The sequence below is a fragment of the Peromyscus californicus genome, unplaced genomic scaffold (genome assembly GCF_007827085.1).
Source record: "Peromyscus californicus insignis strain IS unplaced genomic scaffold, ASM782708v3 Scaffold_4__1_contigs__length_199733344, whole genome shotgun sequence".
Taxonomy (NCBI): domain Eukaryota; kingdom Metazoa; phylum Chordata; class Mammalia; order Rodentia; family Cricetidae; genus Peromyscus; species Peromyscus californicus.
Genome location: NW_026294562.1, coordinates 98,028,457 through 98,050,639, shown reverse-complemented (window position 1 = coordinate 98,050,639; position 22,183 = coordinate 98,028,457). Strand labels below are relative to the sequence as shown.

Here is a 22,183-nt window from a genome sequence, read left to right as displayed (position 1 = left end):
AAAAACACCAACCATAGGTTAAAAAGTGGAGCAAGAAACTAGTTGACATAAAAAGCCATAGAGAGTAAGAGGGAGTCAGGAGGATGAATAGAGAGATGAACAGGAAGAAGGTGGGAGAGATATTTAGTTTGAGGTTTTTGTTTGTTTGTTTTTTTTTGTTTTTTTTTTTTTTTTGAGATGGTGTAGAAGAAAGCTCTTTTTCTGGAACATTGGCAGAGGAGGAAGGTCAGCTGGATGCTTTCTCTGCCTCTCTGAGCTAGCAGCATTTGGCTCCCAAGTCTTTATTGGTAAAATCAAATGATTGAGATTTAGTTAAAAACAACATACTCAACTAAAGCCTGTAATGGAATCTTCCATTTCTCTTCCTGGTCACCATTACTCCCATCAAAAAATTTAATACAGACAAGCTAAAAATTTTTTTTGAATTGTGTAGTTAAGATACTGACCTTTACAGAAGTCAAGGAAGAGACAAGCAGTCCAATTAAACCAAAAATAATGGAGGTCAATTATATTTACTTGGACATCTTAACAGAAGATGAGTAAATGGAAATTTGGTTATTCAGACACAGTGTACTCACAATTTGACAGCAATATACAGGAGGGATGCAACAGCTTTTAACAAATGCTAAAGCAGCACCAAAGGTGATAATCTAACCCTAAAAGATTAAAAAGTTACAGAGAATGACATCTCACTCATAATGTAATGCATAAGAAAATCAATTTATTGATGAGACAGAGAGTTTCCTTTCTTTCCTCAGGCTATGCTTTGGCTAGTGACCTAAATACTTAAGGTCAAGAGCATTCTATTCATAAATAACATTCTTAACTGGTGATTTGTGTGCCCATTCTTTAAAATGTTTTATGTCTCTACAAATACAACAAGAGAGATATTGATGATTAAAGAATTGTGCCAATAGCATACAGATAAAAATAGCAGTTACTGATTTTTAAAATAGCATTACTAAGCATTACAGTTCAAAGCTCTGCAGAACAAATTTACTTAAGAAATGGAGACTATACTTAATGGAGTCTGAGTATTGATTTCTTTCTCAACAGTTGTATACTCTCTTTTCTACAGTAGAACTACTTTTCTACTGAATATGTCTGGTAAAATATATCAATGATGCCCAATACTGCCAGCTGTGTGGCAGCATCTTAAAGGATTTGTTTCAAATTTAATCTTATTGTTCAGTTGTATCTCAACCCAGGACCGTGTACCATCCCCAACCATGAGTGCCTCCACTTTAGAGTATCTGTTGCAATACTTATTTGAGGTAGTATGTATAAGGACCTCTGAGGACCTTGAAAGAATTTGGATTATCTATGAAGTCACTATGCTTTTTCGTTGCTATTTCTGTTCAACTTCAAGCAACAGTTCCACAGTTGAGAAATCAAGTCTGCTTTATGCATTTTTTTCTCACAGAAAAGTTAAATTGCATATATAATATATCTCAAGAATATAAATGCCATATATTTCCTAAGGTACTTGTGTCTGAGGTAAATTAGCACTTTAGTTAAGACCCTAATTGAAAATCTGAGAGAACCATTGTTGTCTTGGATAAATTTAATTAGAGAATGACTATACCTTCGTAAAAGTGTGATCAAACTATTGTAGCTATAGTTTATATAAATATATCATATTGTGTTTATTTTAAGGAAGAGCTACATGCCTAAACACTTGATCTAGTTATGTTTTTTATATATCTAAATCATAACATCAGAACTTTTTTTTGGCAAGAATGTTCTCAACAATGAATCTATACTTCCTAAGAATCAATAATGAAATGTTAGTAGTAGTCTAGCTTAAAATCAAGGTTAAATTTTTATTTGACACCCCCAAAAATCATGATTAAAGTGATCATTACAACATTTCCTCAAATTAGCTACATTTCCTCATTAATTATTTCAAAACATAGTGGCTTAAAACTATGATATTTGTGCATTCTCATGATTTTGTGGGTGGCTTGGCTGGGTGATTCTCCTGCTCTCTGTGACACTCAGAGAAGTTATAACACTAAGCATTATCTGGTTTTGCCAGTTTCATTCTCTTACTAAAAACTAACTTCTCTGCTATTCATGTGGCATGTAAAACTGTATGAGGAATGTCCCACAATTAGACATTTATACAGCTCAAAGAGTCAACATTTCCAATGACAAAGACTTGATGTTACAAATGTTGCATAATTAAAATTAATTTAAATGCAAGACAGACCCATCGTTTTTAATATAACAGTGCATCAAAATTCATTCATATAGGGACTAGACAGATGGCTCAGTGATTAAGAGCATTAGCTGTTCTTCCAGAGGATCTATTTCAGTTCCTAGCACCATTATGGTGGCTTACAACCTTCTATAACTCCAGCTCTAAGGAATCTGATGCCTTCTTCTGACCTCTGCAGGCACCAAGTGTGCATGTGATGTTCAAATATGCAGACAAAACACCCATAAATAAATAAACAAACAAATATTTTAAGCTTATCAATATAGTTTCATATTTTATATTACAACTGATCTTTGAGTTGCTACTTTTTATTCATTGTGGGTACAATGTAAAAAAATCCACAATTATTTGAAAAAGGTATGAAAACTCAAGTCCTCCTTCTTCCAATTATGTATCTGTATGTGATCATATTTTCCTCAAAACAACATATTAAAAAAAGTCTGCAGAAGTAGATATGAAAATGAAGTCACCATATTTTGAAACATATTAAAATACTTTGGGATATAGAAAATCTTATTTGCTCTGATTTTTGCTTTTAAAATTTAGATTGTTTTCTTTTTTTGTAAATAAATGTAGTATTTAATAAAGTAGAATACATATGCTTTTATAAATATGCCATTAGCTATCAATTTCATCTACTTTAAATACTATTTTACTTATTTCCCAGTCCTTCTTTAAATCACTCATTCACAATGATTTGTTTATATGATTAATTTTAAAAAAAAGTAAAACTGAAAGGTTGAATTTATAAGAATTCACAATTAACATCTTCCTATAAAAATATCCAATTTCATGAAATTATTTTTTTTATAATTTAATTTAATTTTACATATCAGCCACAGATTCCCCTGTCCTTTCTCCTCCTGCCCACCCCCCAGTCCACCCCCTATTCCCATCTCCTCCAGGGCAAGGACTCCCCTGGGGATTCAGCTCAACCTGGTAGATTCAGTCCAGGCAGGTCCAGTCCCCTCCTCCCAGGCTGAGCAAAGTGTCCCTGCATAGGCCCCAGGCTCCAAACAGCCAGCTCATGCACTAAGGACAGGTCCTGGTCCCACTGCCTAGGTACCTCCCAAACAGTTCAAGCTAATCAACTGTCTCACTTATCCAGAAGGCCTGATCCAGTTGGGGGCTCCTCAGCTATTGGTTCATAGCTCATGTGTTTCCACTAGTTTGGCTATTTGTCCCTGTGCTTTTTCCAATCTTGGTCTCAACAATTCTTGCTCATACAATCCCTCCTTGAATTGCTCAACATCCCTAATCATCAGGGAAATGCAAATCAAAATGCCTCTGAGATACCACCTTACAACCGTCAGAATGGCTAACATCAAAAACACTGAAGACAGCTTATGCTGGAGAGAATGTGGAGCTAGGGGAACTCTCTTCCACTGTTGGTGGGAATGCAAGCTTGTACAGCCACTTTGGAAATCAATATGGCGCTTTCTTAGAAAATTGGGAATCAATCTCCCCCAAGACCCAGCTATACCACTCTTGGGCATATACCCAAGGAATGCTCAGCTATGTTCATATCAGCATTGTTTGTAATAGCCAGAACCTGGAAACAACCTACATGCCCTTCAACTGAAGAATGGATAAAGAAAATGTGGTACATATACACAATGGAGTACTACTCAGCAGAGAAAAACAATGACATCATGAGGTTTGCAGGCAAATGGATGGACCTAGAAAAAATCATCCTGAGTGAGGTAACCCAGACTCAGAAAGACAAACTTGGTATGTACTCACTCATAGGATGATACTAGATGTAAAACAAAGGATGACTAAACTGCTACTCACAACTCCAGGGAGGCTACCTAGAAAACAGGACCCTAAGAAAGACACGGGGATCGCCCAATGACAGAGAAATGGATGAGATCTACATGAGCAAACTGGATGTGAGGAGGGGTAATGAAGGGCAAGGGTCAAGGGAAAGAGAGGTTAGGGGAGCAGGAGATCCTAGCTGGATCAAGAACAGAGTGGGAGAACAAGGAAAAAGAGACCATGATAAATGAAGACCCCATGGGAATAGGAAGAAGCAAAGTGCTAGAGAGGTCCCCAGAAATCCACAAAGATACCTCCACAATAGACTACTGGCAATGGTCGAGAGAAAGCCCGAACAGACCTACTCTGGTGATAGGATGGCCAAACACCCTAATTGTCATGCTAGAAATCTCATCCAATGACTGATGGAAGCAGATGCAGAGATCCATGGCCAGGCACCAGGTGGAGCTCCAGGAGTCCAAAATTTAGATTATTTTCAACAAATATTTTTCAAAAAATATTTTATGAGAACATATAATAGACATATTATATTATACAAATTATTTTCAGGGTTAATTTTGAATATAGTCACATAAGGATATAAGTCATATAAATAAAGGACTTCTAGAGTCTCAATAAAGTTTAATAGAGTTAAATGGGTGCAAAAGCCAACAATTTCTGAGACTTGCTGGTTAAATATATTAGAAGCAAATTCTCCACTTTCATTGGGTTTTCATTTAGTTAGTTGGTTTATTACTAACGTGCTAGGAAGCTAACCTAAGGCCTTACACCTACTGAGTGAACACTGTACCACTGAGCTACATTCTGAAATTTTCTTTCTCTTTAAATTAGAGTGGAACTTAAAGGAAATAAAGTATAAAATCTTAAACATATAGCATGATTTTTGCATATGTATGTATCTGTGTTACCAATAACCAAACCAAAATATAGAACATTCTAACATCCCCAATGGTGTTCACATGACCTTTTATAGGTAACCTCTTTTTTAGTTTAAAGGGCTCATTTTTTCTTTATTTTTTGGAGAATTTCATGAGTACTATAATTAGATTATTTCCATTCCTCCTTCCTCCAACTCCTTTCATGCTACCCGCTCCCTGTCAAATTTATGAGTATTTCTTTACTACACATAGGCACACAAACACATACACACACACACACACACACACACACACACACACACACACACACACACACACACACACACACATAAAGCAAAAAAATTTTTATATACATAAATCTACTGAGGCCATTTAGTGTTGCTCATATGTAAATGTGTTTTAAGATTTACAGCTGATTGCTTGGGATTAGACAACTTATCAGAGAAATCTCATCCTTGGGGAAGACTGGTTCTCCACCCCTCAACAGTCCTTCATTGCCTGTGGCTCTTCATCTAGCGGTGAGACCTTTTATTCTCCCTTTCCTGTTGGCATGTAGACTAGTATGGTCATTATGCATGTCTTATTTAGTCAATTATATTGAGATTGTATGTGTGTGGTATTCCTGTAATGCCTAAAAGACACTGTCATGAAGTTAATATCCTAGTCCTCTGGCGATCAACAACCTTTGTGTCCCTTCTTCTGTGTTCCCTGAACCTTGGGTATAGGAGTCATGTTTTAGATGTACCAGTTGGGTGTAGCATGAATCTTAAAAGTTCTTATCAATAAAATCAAACCTGAGGCCAGTTATTGGGGTGAATGCTGGAAGATCAGAGAAGCAGAACAAGCCACAGCCACCTCACCTCGCCAGTTCCTCAGCTGATCCTGTTTCCTCAGACTGGAAGCCTCTGAGTCCTTATCCAGAATGGGTCTCAGCTGAACTGTTGCTCAAAAGCCTAAAAGCTTAACCAGCCAAATGCTGCTAGTTTCTGATCTTCACGCCTTACATATCTTTCTGCTTTCTGCTATCACTCCCTGGGATTAAAGGCTCACTTCTTGGGATTAAAGGCGTGTGTCACAATTCCTGGCTGTTTCCAATGTGGCCTTGAACTCACAGAGATCCAGAGGGATTTTTGCCTCTGGAATGTAGGATTAAAGGTGTGTGCTACCACTGCCTAACCTCTATGTTTAATATTGTGGCTGTTCTCTTCTCTGACCCCAGATAAGTTTATTATCGTGCACAATATTTTGGGGAATACAATACTACCATAAGTTGGGATTGGACTCTTCACCATCATTTATGGTGGATCTCTGTAGTAGAAGATGGCCACTTTTTAACCTCAGCTTCACAAGTTTTCTTGTCTTTTAAAACTTTATTTACTAGGAATAAGAGATATACATATAATTTTGGACATTTTTTCTGATTATTCCTTCCAGACATATGTGTAGAAATCCAGTTGGTGAGTCATAAAATATGCAAGAAGTCTTCTGTGAGATTGTGTCTACTGAAAATGACAAGGAAGCTTAACCCATAATTGTTAAGATGAATTGCTAAATGGTCTTGTTAATAAAACACTGGAGCCAGATGTTGGGGTGAAGGCTGAAAGATTAGAGAAATAAAAGAAGCCACAGCCAACCTTACCTTGCCAACTCCTTAGCTGATCCTGTTTCCACGAATCCTCAGACTGAAAGCTTCTGAGTACTCACTCACCCCTGAGTGTCTCAGTTGAACTGCTGCTAAAAGTCTCTAGTTCCTGGTCCTCACATGTCATATACCTTTCTGTTTCCTACCATCACATATGTACTTCCCAAGCAAAGAATCAAGTTCTGGGATTAAAGGTATGTGCCACCACTGCTGGCTCTGTTCCCAGTGTGGCCTTGAACTCACAGAGATCTAGACCGATCTCTGCCTCTGGAGTGATAGGATTAAAGTCGTGTGTGCCACCGCTGTCTAGCCTCTATGTCTAATCTCGTGGCTGGCTGTGTCCTCTGATGCCCAGATAAGTTTATTAGGGTACACTAGTAGAGTACACAATATATTGGGGTGCACAATATGTTACCACACATGATAAACCAACAATAGGACTGTGTAAACAAGACCTGAAAAAGTGCACCAAAAATAGACATGCCAATGCAGAAGGGGGTGATCTCACCAGACCCACCTCTAAGCAAAAGCTATAGGCAACAAGAAATGCTGAGAGTGGAAGAAGTAGTCTTCCCCTACCGATGAGATCCCCAATTCATTATCCAATGCCAACGTCCTAAACATGGACGAGTAACACTGAATGGACTGAGTAGGATGTATTTATATATATATATATGAAAAGGTATAAATTAGAGAGAGAGCAGATGGGGCATGGAATGGGTTGAGGAAGGAAGCGGAAGAGAGAAATTGATGTAATTGTATTTTAATTTAAAAAACTTTTAAATATGTACATTTAGTATTAATTAGTTCTGATAGTTTTACAAAATATTTTTTCCAATTTTGTACTTCCACCATAAATATATGAAGGTTTCATTTAGTCTACAAACTTCTAAGAATTGGTGTTTTTCAGCTCTTTTAATTTGAAATATTCTGTGTCTTTGGTGTTATCTCATGCTTCACTTAGCTTGTCCCTATAGATTGATACTATATAGCATTTTGTATGAATACCATTTTTATATGTTCTTTTTCCTGAAAGCCCATTTGTTGTCATTATAGCACACACGGTATTAATACCAATGTAAAAACACTTTTCATGTCTTAGTATCAGTCATCTTGAGCTTTTTCAAAACAATGAACTTTAACTAAGCTTTCATAAAGTTTTACTTTATTATCATTTACTTTTTATAGCCAAAATGAATAAAAGAAAATTTGAACCCTATTTGAAACAATTTTTAAGAAAAATACACTATGAACTTCTGATAGCAAGATTTGAAATTAAATTATATTCGTTGTTGTTATGCTCTTTGGACCTTGTTCTCACCAATTTGTTTTCCTTTATGTAAGTCTTTATGTTAACCTTTTTGCCTGACACCAGTGATTACAAATATAAAATCCATTTTTTGTGGTGATATATTTTGTACCCTAATAAAATTTGCCTGAAGATCAAAGAACAGAACAAGCCACTAGATTAAATAGAGATGCCAGGCAGTGGTCATACACACCTCTAATCCCAGTACTTGGGAATCACATGCCTTTGATCCCAGCACTTGAGATCTTATGTCTTTGCTTGGGAAGCACACAGGCCTTTAATCCCAGCACTGAGAAGGAAGTGATATGGCTGGATGGAGAAAGGTGTGAGGAGACAGGAATTAAAGCTCTTTGGCTGAAAGCCCCTTTTCAGACGAAGGGCTGAGGAAGCTTTTCGGCTGAGGATAGAGAGACATTCAGTCTGAAAAGTCGTGGAGACAGGATTGGCTGAGGAGTTAGCAAGGTAAGGGTTGGCTGTGCCTTGTTCCTTTGTCTCTCTGATCTTTCAGCATTTACCCCAGTATCTGGCTCTGCATTTTTTTTATTATAAGAACTATTAGAATTTCAGCTACAATCTTTTTTTCAAAAAGTTCTACTATTTCTCTATCGTTTGTATGCTACAGGAAATGCTGCCCACTTTATCCCTGTTTCTTCCACCATCTATAGTACTGGGTGACACAAAGGGTAAATATATAAATAACAAAAGTGAACATCACTCAGTATCAGTTTCATTTCACTCTTAGGACCATAAACCCTACCTGACTGAGAACATTGTTCTTCTGTCTATATGCCATGGAGTTGCAAGGGGAAATTGTGGGAATTCATTCTGCCAATGGCTTTAGGAGTACAAACCCTAGGGCGTGGCTTCCTGTCTGGGTATGTGACCCCTTAAGAGCAGAGGGAGTTGAGTGGTGGCTCTCTCATGGGTGGTGAAGACTGGGTCAGGTGGCATGAAGCAGTATGTGATAGGTCCCCAGCTTTCTCAGGATTCTGCATTTATCTTAATAAATCCCTGATATGCCCTAAACAGACTTGTGGATTTCACTAACAAGTGGCGGCCATGTGGACAAACCCCAAACGCCCGTGCTGGGGGCTATGCCCAATTTGGGTCCGAATTCCATCTTTTGAAATTCCCATCCCTTCTGCATCCCACGGCCCATGAGCATCCTGCCACTCCCTGGGATCTTGCAGCATCAGGAATTTGTGCTGTGTGCCACTGCCCACCAGCCCATGCCCAGCCCGTCTGCCACCTGCCCAAGCAGAGCTCAGCTAGACTCCACTCCGGGGTCCAGGCACTTGTGCACACCCAATCTCCATCTTTTGAAATACCTGCTCTGAGCCCCTCCCACCCAGTCCCATGGCCTCTGCCCACCACAGCCTCCCCAGCTGCTAGCGTGCTTCCCACACCCCACCAAGCCCCGAGCCCAGCAAGACAGGGGATCCCCTGACCACCCGCCCCATGCCCAGGCAAGCATCCCCAATAGGCTCTGCTAGGTGAGCACAGACATTGAAGCCCCAGCCAGCCCCCCTGTCAGGACCCTGCCAGCCCACGGAGGCCAGCAGTCAGTCATGTTTCACACAACTCTCCCTGCCCACAGCAGGCTTGCTCAGACTTACCCCAGAGGCTCGCACACTCAGTGCATTGAGCTGCAGGTCCTGCTCTGGTCCAAGCGGATCCACTCTGCCTGCCCCCTGCCCAGCTGCTGCCACCATTTTGTATGCAGCTGCTTTAACCCACTGGTACCAGCGCTGCCAACCTTGCCCCACCCAGCTCCTAGCTGCCTGCGGACACTTGCTGGAGGTCAGCAGCCCTGTGCCTCAGAGCAGTTTGTAGGTGTCCCAGCCAGGCAGCTCCCAGTAGGCACTCGCACTCTCAGCTCATTCGGTGTATTGCCTCATTGGTGTATATAATCTGGTAGGGCTCCTGCAGCTCTGCCTAGTACTCTCTAGGCAATAGGTGCAGGTTTCATGGGAAAGTCTTTGTTTTGTTTTGTTTTTTTGAGACAGGGTTTCTCTGTGTAGCTTTGCGCCTTTCCTGAAACTCAACTCTGTAGCCCAGGCTGGCCTCCAACTCACAGAAATCCGCCTGGTTCTGCCTCCCAAGTGCTGGGATTAAAGGCGGCGCCACCACCGCCCGGGTTGAGTGATCTGGCTGGCTAGGCGGGTGTCCCCTTCCTCCCTCACCGCTCCATGTGCTTCCCCCCGAAGCTGCGCGCTCGGTCAAAGAGGACGACCTTCCCCGAATAGAGGAGGACCGGTCTTCGGTCAAGGGTATACGAGTAGCTACGCTCCCCTGCTAGAACCTCCAAAGAAGCTCTCATGAGAAAGTCTTTAATTCACACCAGCCCACTCCTGGATCCTGAGTCGGCCTGAACTGACCTGCTTTGGCGGTACACCTGTGACACCTGCTGGCCAAATATTATCATTACATCCTAAAATCATTAAGAGCCTAGGACACTTAGGACACCTAGGATGTCAGGTAAAATCTCCCGAGGATTTTATCTGAGACAAATTACTTGATAACTTCATACTTTAAACTGAAAAAATACATAATAAGTTAATTAATTGATTAATTTTAAAAAATTTTTACAGTTTGTAAACTTCTTTTAAATCAATGGCAGATAATATTACCATGCAGGAAATTAAAAACTTTCTTATTTCTGCAATGGATGGAATTTTAAAAGGAATGTGAGACCTACCTAGGACATACACATTTTTAGCCATAATTGCAATTAGTCTGGCAATTCATATCATACCCTTAAAAACTGGTTTGATAAGTGTCAAAAAATGAGAAAATAATTGAAACTATACAGACTTTGTAAAGTGGTAATGAGAAATTGGATGGAAAAATTCATTCCATGGAATGTGATAATGATAAATTAGCAGTAAAACTTCATTCCATGGAAATTAGCTATGAGAAACTGTTGGACAGAACATCACTTTTGGAAGGCAATTTGCATGCCATACAGATAATCTCTAAGGATGACAAGGTAGCATTGATAGATAAAATGAAATCTTTTGGAATTACTTATGAATGATGAAAACAAGAAACTGGTTGATCTAATGAAGTCTCTGGAATCATTTACTGTTCAGGAGGTTCAGATCTTTAAAAAGGCAAGTAGCCGGGCGGTGGTGGCGCACGCCTTTAATCCCAGCACTCGGGAGGCAGAGGCAGGCGGATCTCTGTGAGTTCGAGGCCAGCCTGGACTACCAAGTGAGTTCCAGGAAAGGCGCAAAGCTACAAAGAGAAACCCTGTCTCGGGAAAAAAAAAAAAAAAAAGGCAAGTAGATTCCAAGTCTTAGAAGAACTTGTTAAAACTGATAAAAAGAGCATTAAGGCACAGACAAAAGGGATTAGAGGGGAATTAACCTCACTAGTACTTTACAGAATTAGAGATGATAGTAGTGAGTTCACCTGCTATAATTTATCCTGTTACTATTTGTGAAAAGGCAGCAAATATTAATTATCTTGAAGGAAATACAGATTATAAATGGGAGCCTATACATATGAGAGACTTAAAAGATATAAAGGAAGCAATAGTCTGCTATAGTATACATTCACCATATGTAAGGCAGTTTCTGAATATGTGGTCTTCTAAAAATGGAATCATTCCAAATGACTGGTCTCAGCAGTATTAGAATATAGTCATCAGTTATAATGGAAAAGCTGGTTGAGAGAAGAAGCTAAGGCCCTTGAACAGCAAGGTAAGATTAGAGGTTTTGAGATTTCTCAAGATCAGATTCTTGGTGAGGGCTGTTTTGCTGACATAAATAAGCAGGTTACCTTTGATGAGCACACCTTGTTCCAATGCCATACAGCAGCTTTAAATGCTTGAGATAAGATTCAAGAATCAGGAAAAAGAATTGAGCCATTTGCTAAGGTCATACAAGGAAACTTAGCTGACTTTTTGCAAAGATTAACTAAAGTTGTAAATGTAGTGATATCAGATAAGAAGGTAGACAAGTACTAGCTCAATCTTTGGCTTTTGAAAATGCTAACTTAGAATGCAGAAAGATAATTGAGCCTTTAAAGGTCAGATCAGCATCTATAGAAGAATGGGTCCAACATACAATCAATACTGAGTCTCATAACTACAGTGATGAGGCTTAGATACTAGAGGTAATTTCCAAAGGCCTGAAGAGACATCAAAATGCTATTCTATCGTCCAGTGCAGTATGGTTTTTTACATTAGGCACTGGATCTTCTAATTGTTCTGAGGAGGAGTTTCCTCCGCAGTGACTGGGAATGACTGCAGCACATTTGACTTGGGAGCCTGCAAGAGCCCCCCCGCCAAGGTGTTTCCCTATGGCAAAGGGTTGCATTGTTTGTTTCTGGTTGACCTGAATTCATTGGTCCAATGTCAAAAATTTAAAAAAAAAACATAAAATGAATATTTTAGTAGACTTCTATAAATGAACAAAGACCAAAGCTAAGGGTATGACTAAACAACATTATAATTGAAGGCTTAATGGACACAGGAGTGGATGTGATGATAATTACACCAGAATCATGGCATCCAAATTGGCCTCTTTGGGAGGTAGATATTCAGTTTCTAGGGATTGGAACCCTATCTCAAGTAAAACAAAGTTCAAGATGGGTTGAATGCATAGGGCCAGAAGGACAGAGAAGAAGGTTGAGGTCATATGTGGCTAATGTAGCAGTGAATCTATGAGGTCATAATCTGTTATAGCAATGGAATACCCATATTAATATTCCTCAAATCTCAGAAGTGGACCATAAATCAATTAATGTTTCTGGGAATAATGTTATAAGACACTATTAAAAACAGTCACTGACCATTTGGGCCGTACAAAGACAGAGCACAACAGCTGTTGAATTCTCAGAGGCACCAATGGCCCTACCTTTAAAATCGTTAACTGATAAACTTGCCTGGGTTGGGCAGTGGCCTATGACATCAGAGAAACTACAAGCCTTAGAATAGCTGGTTCAGGAACAGCTAAATGCTCAAAATATTGAAGACTCAACCAGCACTTGGAATTCTCTTGTATTTGTTATTAAGAAGAAATCTGGAAAATAAAGACTATTAACAGATCTGAGTGCCATAAATAAAGTGATTCAGCTGATGTTCTCTCTACAGCCTGGAATACCTCTACCTTCTCTGTTACCTAAACAATGGCCTACTACAGCTACTGACTTAAAAGACTTTTTCTTCACTATACATGTACAAGAAGAGAATAGGGAAAAATTTGCCTTCATGGTACCTGCTTGTAATAATTCTCAGTGTGTTAAGAGATATCAATGGAAGGTTCTCTCACAGGGAATGTTAAATAGCCCCACCCTGTACCAATATTTTGTATAAAAACCACTGGGAATAATTTGTGTACAGTTTCCACAATTTATAATTTACCATTATGGTAAATATATGGACCATATCTTGTTAGCTGATTTAAGGGTAGACACTTTTAAAAAATGTTCGAGGAAGTAAAGAAAGTTTTGCCTCACTGGGGATTATAAATTCCTCCTGAAAAAATATAAAGAGGAGATTCTATTAATTACTTAAGATATAAAAAGCTCTACAAAAAATTAGACCACAAAAAGTAAAAATCAGGAGAGATCAATTGTGGACTCTTAATAACTTTCAAAGATTTCTAGGAGACATTTCCAATTTACAGCCCACTATTGGGACAAGTCCTGATGAACTGGGAAATTTGTTTTGTACCCTAGATGGTGAGAAGACAAATAGTAGAGGAGAATTATCAGCTGAAGCTGAGAGAGAACTGGCTTTGGTGGAAAAGAAATTACAGAATGTATATAGGGATCATGTGAATCCAGAGTTTAACTGCATTCTGATTGTATTACCCTCTAAGCAATCCCCTATAGGGATTTTGATGCAGAGGGAAGATATTATATTCAAATGATATTTCTATAACATAAACAGAGTAAGAAATTAAAGACATATGTGGAAAAGATCTCTGTGTTGATTTTAAAAGGAAAATTAAGACTTTGTCAATTGACAGGAATGAACTCAGTAGAAATTGCTGTACCCTTAACTAATGAGGAAACTTCCTCTTTATGCAAAGAACTTTCAGTAATTTTTTGGGAGAGATTAACAACAGTTATCCCAAAAGTGAGAGAATTAAATTCATAATAAGAACCAGTTGGATTTTTCCTAGCAATGTATGGAGAACATCAGTCTCTGGAGTCCTTACATTCTATACTGATGCAAATAAATCAGGAAATGAAAGATATAAACCAGGAAACTTAAATAAGGTAATTCAAAGCCCCTACAATTCTGTACAAATGTCAGAATTGCATGCCATTCTTATGGTACTAATGGACTTTATAGACCCTCTCAATATAGTTACTGACTCTCAATATGAAGAAAGAGTTGTTTTACATATTGAAACTGCTGAATTTATTCCAGATAAAAAAGAATTAACTTTACTATTTATACAATTACAAGAAATAATCAGGAATAGGAATCATCCAATGTATAATATATATATAGTATATATATATAATACATTATATCCAATAGGAGTCTACCAGGTCCTCTAACACAAGGCAATGATGAAACTGATCGATTATTAGTAGGAAGTATGCTGGAGGCCTCAGAATTTCATTAGAAAACACCATGTCAATAGCAAAGGTTTAAAAAAGGATTTTTCTATCACTTGGCAACAAGCCAAGGAAATTGTAAAAAAAAAAATGTCCTACTTGTTCCTTCTATACCCAAACTCCATTACCAGCAGGAAGTAATCCTAAAGGTATACATAGAAATGAAATTTGGTAGATGGATGTTTTTCATTTTGCAGAATTTTGAAAATTAAAATATATATACAATACAATAGATACATTTTCATGATTTCAATAGGCAACTGCTTTGAGTTCTGAAAAGGCTGATTCTGTAATTACACACCTGTTAGAGGTCATGGTCATAATGGGTATACTTGTACAAATTAAGACTGACAATGCTCCAGCATGTCTCCAGTAAAATGAAATAGTTTTTTTGCATATTATGATATAAAGCATATGGTTGTAGAAAGATCTAATTGCACTTTAAAAGAAATGCTTAATAAACATAGAGGGGGAACTAAAACCTACAAGGGTAGAGTGCATAATACCTTATTAACCTTGCATTTTCTAAATGCTAATGAGAAAGGAACAACAGCTGCAGAGAGACATTGATTGAACAATAGAAAAAACAACTGAATTGAATCACCCTGTGTACTTTAAAGATGTGTTGACCTCAGAGTGGAAACCAGGATATGTGTTATGTTAGGGAAGAGGTTTTGCTTTTGTTCCCACAGGAGAAGAAAAGTTATGGATACCATAAAAATAAGTAAAAATTTGATTTAAAGAGAAGAAATCTCTTGGTAAGGAGAAGTGATTGCTTATGGAAGCGATAGCTTATAGAAGGTGGTGATAGTTCATCCACCAATGTGATAATTCTACAAATTGTAAGGAAAACTCACTAAACAAGGGTTGTGGCAGGGTTTTGTTTTTGTCTTTACAGGAAAATAGAAATACCCATCTTCAAGAAATCAAAAGACCTTGGATATCTAAACGTTTAAAGAAGAAGGATAAAATCTCACTACCTAAACATCCGTATCTCCTTACTTCTAGAAAAGTTGTAGTCCCAACTCAATTATAATCAAAGCTGGCTTGGAGTTGGAGTGTGGTTCTCTCCTTCTCTAAATCCAAGAATGTTGTTAAAAGAAAAAATTAAGAGTTTCTGTCTCATATCAGAAGAGTCACCTGATGTGGGACATAAAAAACCCAAAAATCTAGGGACTACTGTTGTCAAAACTCTATTTCTCCCCATACTTATTCTTGACTCTTTGGAGACTTTCTTTAGATATAGCGCAATCATAAAATTTAGACTTTCCATTTTGACATTAATAATGTCTAAGTTTTCTGTAGTGAATAATAAACTTTACTAACAATGATCTCTGAAGTCTCCTGAAGGAAGATGGGGCCCCACAACAACAATTCTACCTGGTTCATAATAATAACTTTGAGCCAGTAAACATCACTCAAAGATCAGCATTGGGCTACAAACTGTTCGGGACTGTTCCAAGGTGGCTGAGATGGTACATCTTACACCTCTAGCCAGAACTTCAGATAAGCTTTACTCATTATGGTGAGACTGGCTATAAATGCTACAGATAGTCCTAATGAGACTTAACCATTGTTTTAGTTTTTCACAGAAATACCATCACCCCCTAGCCAGCAGGCAGCAATTCTAAGAAAACAACGCCCCCACTCCCTCTCCCAACAGGCTTTGTTTTCTCAGGGTTATGGGTAATTGTCATTTGTGAGGGGTTAGCTATAAGTTGTAATAGGGATGTGGGTAGAACAATAAAGTTTAGACTCAGGAATCTCTTTTGGAAAAGGAAAAAAGGGGGGATATATAGGATAGAATAGTAAGTTAGATTATTACAAATACTTGTAAGTTGATTTAGTAACTATCAGCTTTTGATAATTTGCATTGGCATGCATTCTTGTATATTGATACAAATGTAAAATTATTTTTATATTCCTGTTTAAGATAATTTGTATATTGATACAAATACAAAACTGTATTTGTCATATTGTTCATATATTCCTACTTCTGTTTAAAACATTTTTGTATATTGATGTAAATGTAAAATTGTATTTGTCACACTATATGTTTGTTCTACCTCTGTTTAGAATATTTTGTGTATTGATACAAATTAAGGATATCATTGTCATATTGCACTATACATTTCTACCTCTGATTAAGATATCTTTGTATATTGTCACAAATTTGAGGTCATTGTCCTTATACTGTACATCTGTTTACAAATTGTTCATTTTTATAATCTGAAGCCTTAGTCTGTAAGTTATTTAGGTTGGTAAGAATTATAGGTCAATAGTCACCCAAACTTGTCATACTTATAGTCATGTTAATTAGGTATGCTAGATATACAGATATGTGTCAGATAGATAGGTAATCTTCAAATACTTCATAGACCTAGAGAATATGGCATTTAAATGTTTTAATAACTTAGAACTCTGTTGATATGAGACATGATTGCTCCTGGCAGCACTGTTCTACTCCTGTGAGAATGCTGGGAATCAAAGACACTCTTTATGGAATTTGTCTTCTTCTTGGCAGAAGAGGCCTATTAGGCCAAGAATTTCCCTTGCCTCTACTGCTTACAATAAACATGCTGTCCAATCTGGATGAGCAGAACAAAGGGAAATGCGACTGCTGAACCTTGCCAAGACAGGGTAGGACAGTCTTTCAAATATTCCTGTATCTGAAAATGGTCTGTCAGATATTTCAGGCCTGTAGCCAAAAGTGGATGCCCCAAGTTTACAGAAACATTGGGTGACTGTCCAGGCGGCCATCTGTCTCTGTCATTCCTTATATTTTTTTGGAAGTTGCTTGCTTGAACTTCCTACTTACTCAGATGATATTATTTTCCTTCTCAGGTCTTTGATGGATTTGAAGGCTAGATAGTTGTAGTTACAATACTTTTGTATCTTAGCCACGAGCATATGAGGTGCAAGATCTAGGTCCTTCAGGATGGGTTATGTTATCACCCCTTCTTTCTCCTGGATAATACTTGATAATTGTTCTTATTGTATATAGTTTTGTATGAGGTTTACAACCTTCTTATTTAGAAAAAAAAAGACAAGGGGAAGTGTTGAGGGAATTCATTCTGCCAATGACTCTGGGGGTACAAGCCCTAGAGCACAGCTTTCTCTCTGCATACATGACCCCCTAAGAGTGGATGCAGTCGAGTGGTGTACTCTCTCTTGGGTGGTGAAGACTGGGTCAGGCAGCATGAAGCAGCATGTGATCCTTCCCCAGCTTTCCAAAGACTCTGCAACTGGATTTACCATATCCTGTATTTGTGACTGTATTTCCCTATTTCTTATCTTAATAAATCCCTAATACCCTTTAAACAGACTCTTGTAGATTTTGCTAACAGGAAATGACATTGTGAGGGGCATTGAATATGACTGATATGAAAGAAAATGTCATTTCTGTAATAAGAGTTATGGAAAAGACAATGACAGCTGGGTAGAAGGGACTTAAGATGTGGGAAGCGCAGGCACTTAGCATCTTGAGCACAGTTTCTACTGAGATTGGCTTCAACAGAGGAAGCAAACTCAATGGTGAAATGTTCAAACCTAGATCACTTCCCCCTGAATGTTCAGGTAAAGATTACGTAGTAGAGAATCCTTTCTGTCTGTCTTCATAGGGTTGGTAGTGACTACAAGTCTACAACAAAGTTTATACTCAACTGTTTCTTGAAGCAGAAGTTTCTCTGAGTAGAAAACACATGTTGGAATGGTCTTCATGTCTTTCAGAAAAATCAACTGACTTTATTTGGTCATAGTCAATTCAGCAATCATTGACAGGTATTGCCATGAATTCCTGAACAGAACCATGGATGTTATTCATGTGAAAAAAGCACCCAGAGAATTTTATGGCTGGGCATTAAACTATAAGCTGGCCAAAGTTTTAGGCATAATGATTATAAACAGGTCCACATCAACCACAGTCCAAATGTGCAGAAAATAGTACATAGACTGGTACAGTGATGTCCCTTGTTAGATGATAGAAATGTTGAAAGTGGGTTGTGCTGTTTGTCATCATCTACAGTTGTGAATATCTTAGCACTCTTGCTCTCCCATTCCTCAGCTTCCCATATCACATTTTCTAACCTGTGCTATTTATATATGGAAGAATTTCTAAATTTCACAGAAATCACTCTGTTATTCTGTTTATACAAAATCATCTATGCTGTCCACTGGATGTTGGCGGCCTAATTTATTTTGCTATGAACTAAGATGATAAGGAGCTTTGATACCCCAATAAAGAATGACTGTTCTCAGAATTCTGACATGGTAGAATAAAGGTTCTAATTCTGGGTCACGTTGTTTTTGTATTCCAGGGGAGAGGTTCTAGATTCATTTGTATAGATGCCTTATGAATGGGAATATCTAAAAATTTGCTACTTCCATGTTGCCCATGATCTGGTAAATAACCTCTTGCCTATGCTAATTTAAGTAACCCTAATTTAAAGTTGTTCACTAGGTGTAAAACCTTAAGTACTTCAGCTTTTTTTTCAATTCCACCAATAAATATTGTCTCAGACGTGGGATGTGTGCTGTGTGACCATTTCCCCTTAGTTAACCCTCAGTGGGAAGACTACAGAAGAGCTTGGAACCTTCCTTCTCATTCTGTTAAGATCCATGCTCTATTCTGTTGCATAAGCATTGTTTTATATTTTCTCTTTCTCCATGGTATATTACACATTTTCAATGACATAATCTTGCTTTGTGGTTGTTAATCCAAATCATCTTTGATGATATAATGCTGCTCACTGAAAACAGAGCTTAGTGAGAGAGTCTGTGGTGATAATCAGAGTGTAGACTAATAGTGGGAGGTGGTTGTCATCAATTTCAGGGTTCAGAAATACAGTCACAGGAGGATTAACTATTTTCTTTCAGGAAGAGGAAAGTTTAAATCCTCAGGGAATTATGGTTTTGTGGGCCGTGGGTTGTCAGTGAAAAGTCTGCTGCAACAGAAGGATAAATTTTTCTTTTCAGGGACAACACACAGAATGAAGTCAGAAGGGGAGGTCCTTCTCTGTCTTCCCTGAAAGGCCACAGATAGTGGCCAAAGCAGCTGTTGCTGCTCAGGTCTAGGCTCTGGTGTAAGGTACTGAAACAAAAGAGATGATGTCAGACAAACAGGGATAAAGGACACTTCTGGGGTGCTGTCAAACCTGTGGGAAAAAGGAATTTTTCAAACTATGTAGCACAGACTTGGGCAGATTTTTGAATGCTGGGGTAAGTATAATGTCTTTTATGTTGTTTCTTCTCAATTTCAGATTGTCTAGAAGCATAGATTAAACAAAGTTTAATATAAGGTACATTATTTTATGTCATTGTATATTTTTCATTAGTTCTTTGAGAATTTCATATAATGTATTTTGATCATCTGGTCCACTCCCCCCATTCTTCTCAGGATCACCACCCATTACTTACCCACCCAACATTGTCTCCTTTTTTGGAAAAAAAGTCAAAGTAGGTTTTGTAAAGAGTTAAATATCTACAGGCATTTCAGTAGGATGTTTGAATATATGTATATTTTCCTCACCTGTCTGTTTGAATCTGGGTGTCACATATCTCAAAAAAACGAAAGAAAAAGAGAGAGAGGAGGGGGAGGGAGGGAGGGAGAGAGGAAGGAAGCAAGAAAGAAAGAAAGAAAGAAAGAAAAGAAGGAAGGAAGAAAGGAAGGAAGGAAGGAAAAAAGAAAATCTGCCATAGCTTTCCTGAACCAAAGGAAGAAGAAAGCAAAGCTCCTTTACTCTTCCTCACAAAACTGCTTCCCAGTCCCCCAAAGAGAAAGGTATTGAGTGTCCTAAATCCTTTTCTCCGAAAGTGATTGCCATCACTGTTATTCCATGTTTCAGATGTCTACAAAAGTTCCTTCCTTCCTTCATTCTTTCTTTCCTCCCTCCTTTCCTCGCTCCTTCCTTCCTTCCTTTTTTCTTCCTTCCTTCCCCTTTCCTTCCCATCTTTCTTCATTTGTGTTACTACATTTATTTAAATTTCAAGTAGCTATCTAGAAAACATAACACTGTGACCTTGATTCCAACACTGCAAAATAAGTAAAATGATGAAAACAAAGAGGGAGGAGGTTATAATCTGATTAGTTTTGTAGGGTTGTGGAGAGTTGTATGAAAATTTCTGAGCTGCTTCTTGACTGTTTGTGGTGTTGCTTACTAACATCACCCACAGGATCTCTGGAGAGGATTAACACTGGTTCCAAGGGACTGCAGGATATCTAGTGTTCATGTAAGTATATTCTTTACATGGACTGAGACTGTAACTCAGCGGGAGAGCATTTGTCTAGCATGTGCAAGCCCTGGGATTAATTCTCAGTGTAAACAAACATTCTTTCAAGAAGGAAAATCATTGTCCTCCCATGTCTTTAATGTTTACTGTTAATTACTAACTTAAGCTAAATCTTTCCCATTCATATTCATCTATTCAAATATCACCTTTCAAAGAAAGAGCCTTCATCATAATAGGGGTGTGTGTGTGTGTGTGTGTGTGTGTGTGTGTGTGTGTGTGTGTGCGCATATGGTCACATGTGTGGTCAAATACATGCGTATATACATTTCAAAAGGTTGAGGTTTTTTTTCTCTCTCTCTCAAATTTCAAAGAACAGAGAGGAATGTCCTGTTTAAATGGCACTGAGTTCCACCCCTCTTTTTTCCTCTTGCTGGGAGTTCCAGGCCTTGAAGAGATGCATGTGTGGATCGGTTTACCTTTTGGCTTTGTGTATTTGATCGCCCTTGTTGGGAACATCACTATCTTGTTTGTGATCAAGAATGAACACAGTCTTCATCAGCCCATGTTTTACTTCTTGGCAATGTTGGGCTCCGTTGATCTGGGCCTATCCACATCCACAATTCCAAAGATGCTGGGCATCTTCTGGTTTAACTTACGGGAGATTAGCTTTGGGGGATGCGTGACCCAGATGTTCTTCATCCACATATTCACCGCAATGGAGACTGTTGTGCTGGTTGCCATGGCCTTTGACCGATATGTTGCCATCTGTAATCCTCTGCGGTACAGCCTGATTCTAACGAACAGAACGATTGGTCTCATCCTGGTGGTGGTATTTGGAGTAAATTTCATGTTGGTCATTCCTCTGGTGTTTCTCATTTTGAGACTGCCTTTCTGTGGACACCATATAATCCCTCACACATACTGTGAACATATGGGAATTGCTCGTCTGGCCTGTGCCAACATAAAGGTAAACATGATATTTGGATTGATTCTTATATCAATGGTGCTTGCTGATGTGCTTCTAATTGCCATCTCCTACATGCAAATCCTACGAGCTGTCTTCTGCCTGCCTTCCCGGGATGCCAGGCTCAAGGCACTTAACACATGTGGCTCCCACATCTGTGTCATCCTGGTCTTCTTCACTCCAGCTTTTTTCTCCTTCATGACCCACAGGTTTGGCAGGAATGTTCCTGCATACATTCATATTCTCCTAGCTAATCTATATGTCGTTGTTCCCCCTGCCCTGAATCCTGTCATCTACGGGGTGAGGACTAAGCAGATTCGGGAGCAGGTTTTAAGCATCTTTTGGAAGAAAAGTTGACATAAGTCATCTCAGAGAGATGCATCTTCCTCTGGGGAAAAAGGATTATATTTATTAACTACAGAATATTGTAACAGGAAAAAATAACCCATGCCATTAGTGTTATTACATTTATGTTATTACTATATGTTCTGTATTAGGTATACAGAAATATATAGTATGATGAATATGAAAACAATCACTATGAAAATGTGTGAAATGCTGGCCAGCAGGAAGGGCAAAGGGT

The 22,183-nt window shown here is 38.3% G+C and overlaps 1 protein-coding gene across 1 annotated transcript; it reads left to right on the top strand.

Annotated features, from left to right (window-relative positions):
• The first annotated feature begins 21,018 nt into the window (after positions 1 to 21,018).
• On the top strand, positions 21,019 to 21,957 carry LOC128094365 (olfactory receptor 52E4-like). Its single transcript, XM_052712693.1, has one exon. It carries the CDS (start codon positions 21,019 to 21,021, stop codon positions 21,955 to 21,957), a length of 939 nt encoding a protein of 312 aa, XP_052568653.1.
• The last annotated feature ends 226 nt before the right edge of the window (positions 21,958 to 22,183 follow it).

Excerpts from the sequence above, each read along its gene's own strand:
- LOC128094365 (XM_052712693.1), top strand. The coding sequence starts at position 21,019 with ATGTCCTGTTTAAATGGCACTGAGTTCCACCCCTCTTTTTTCCTCTTG.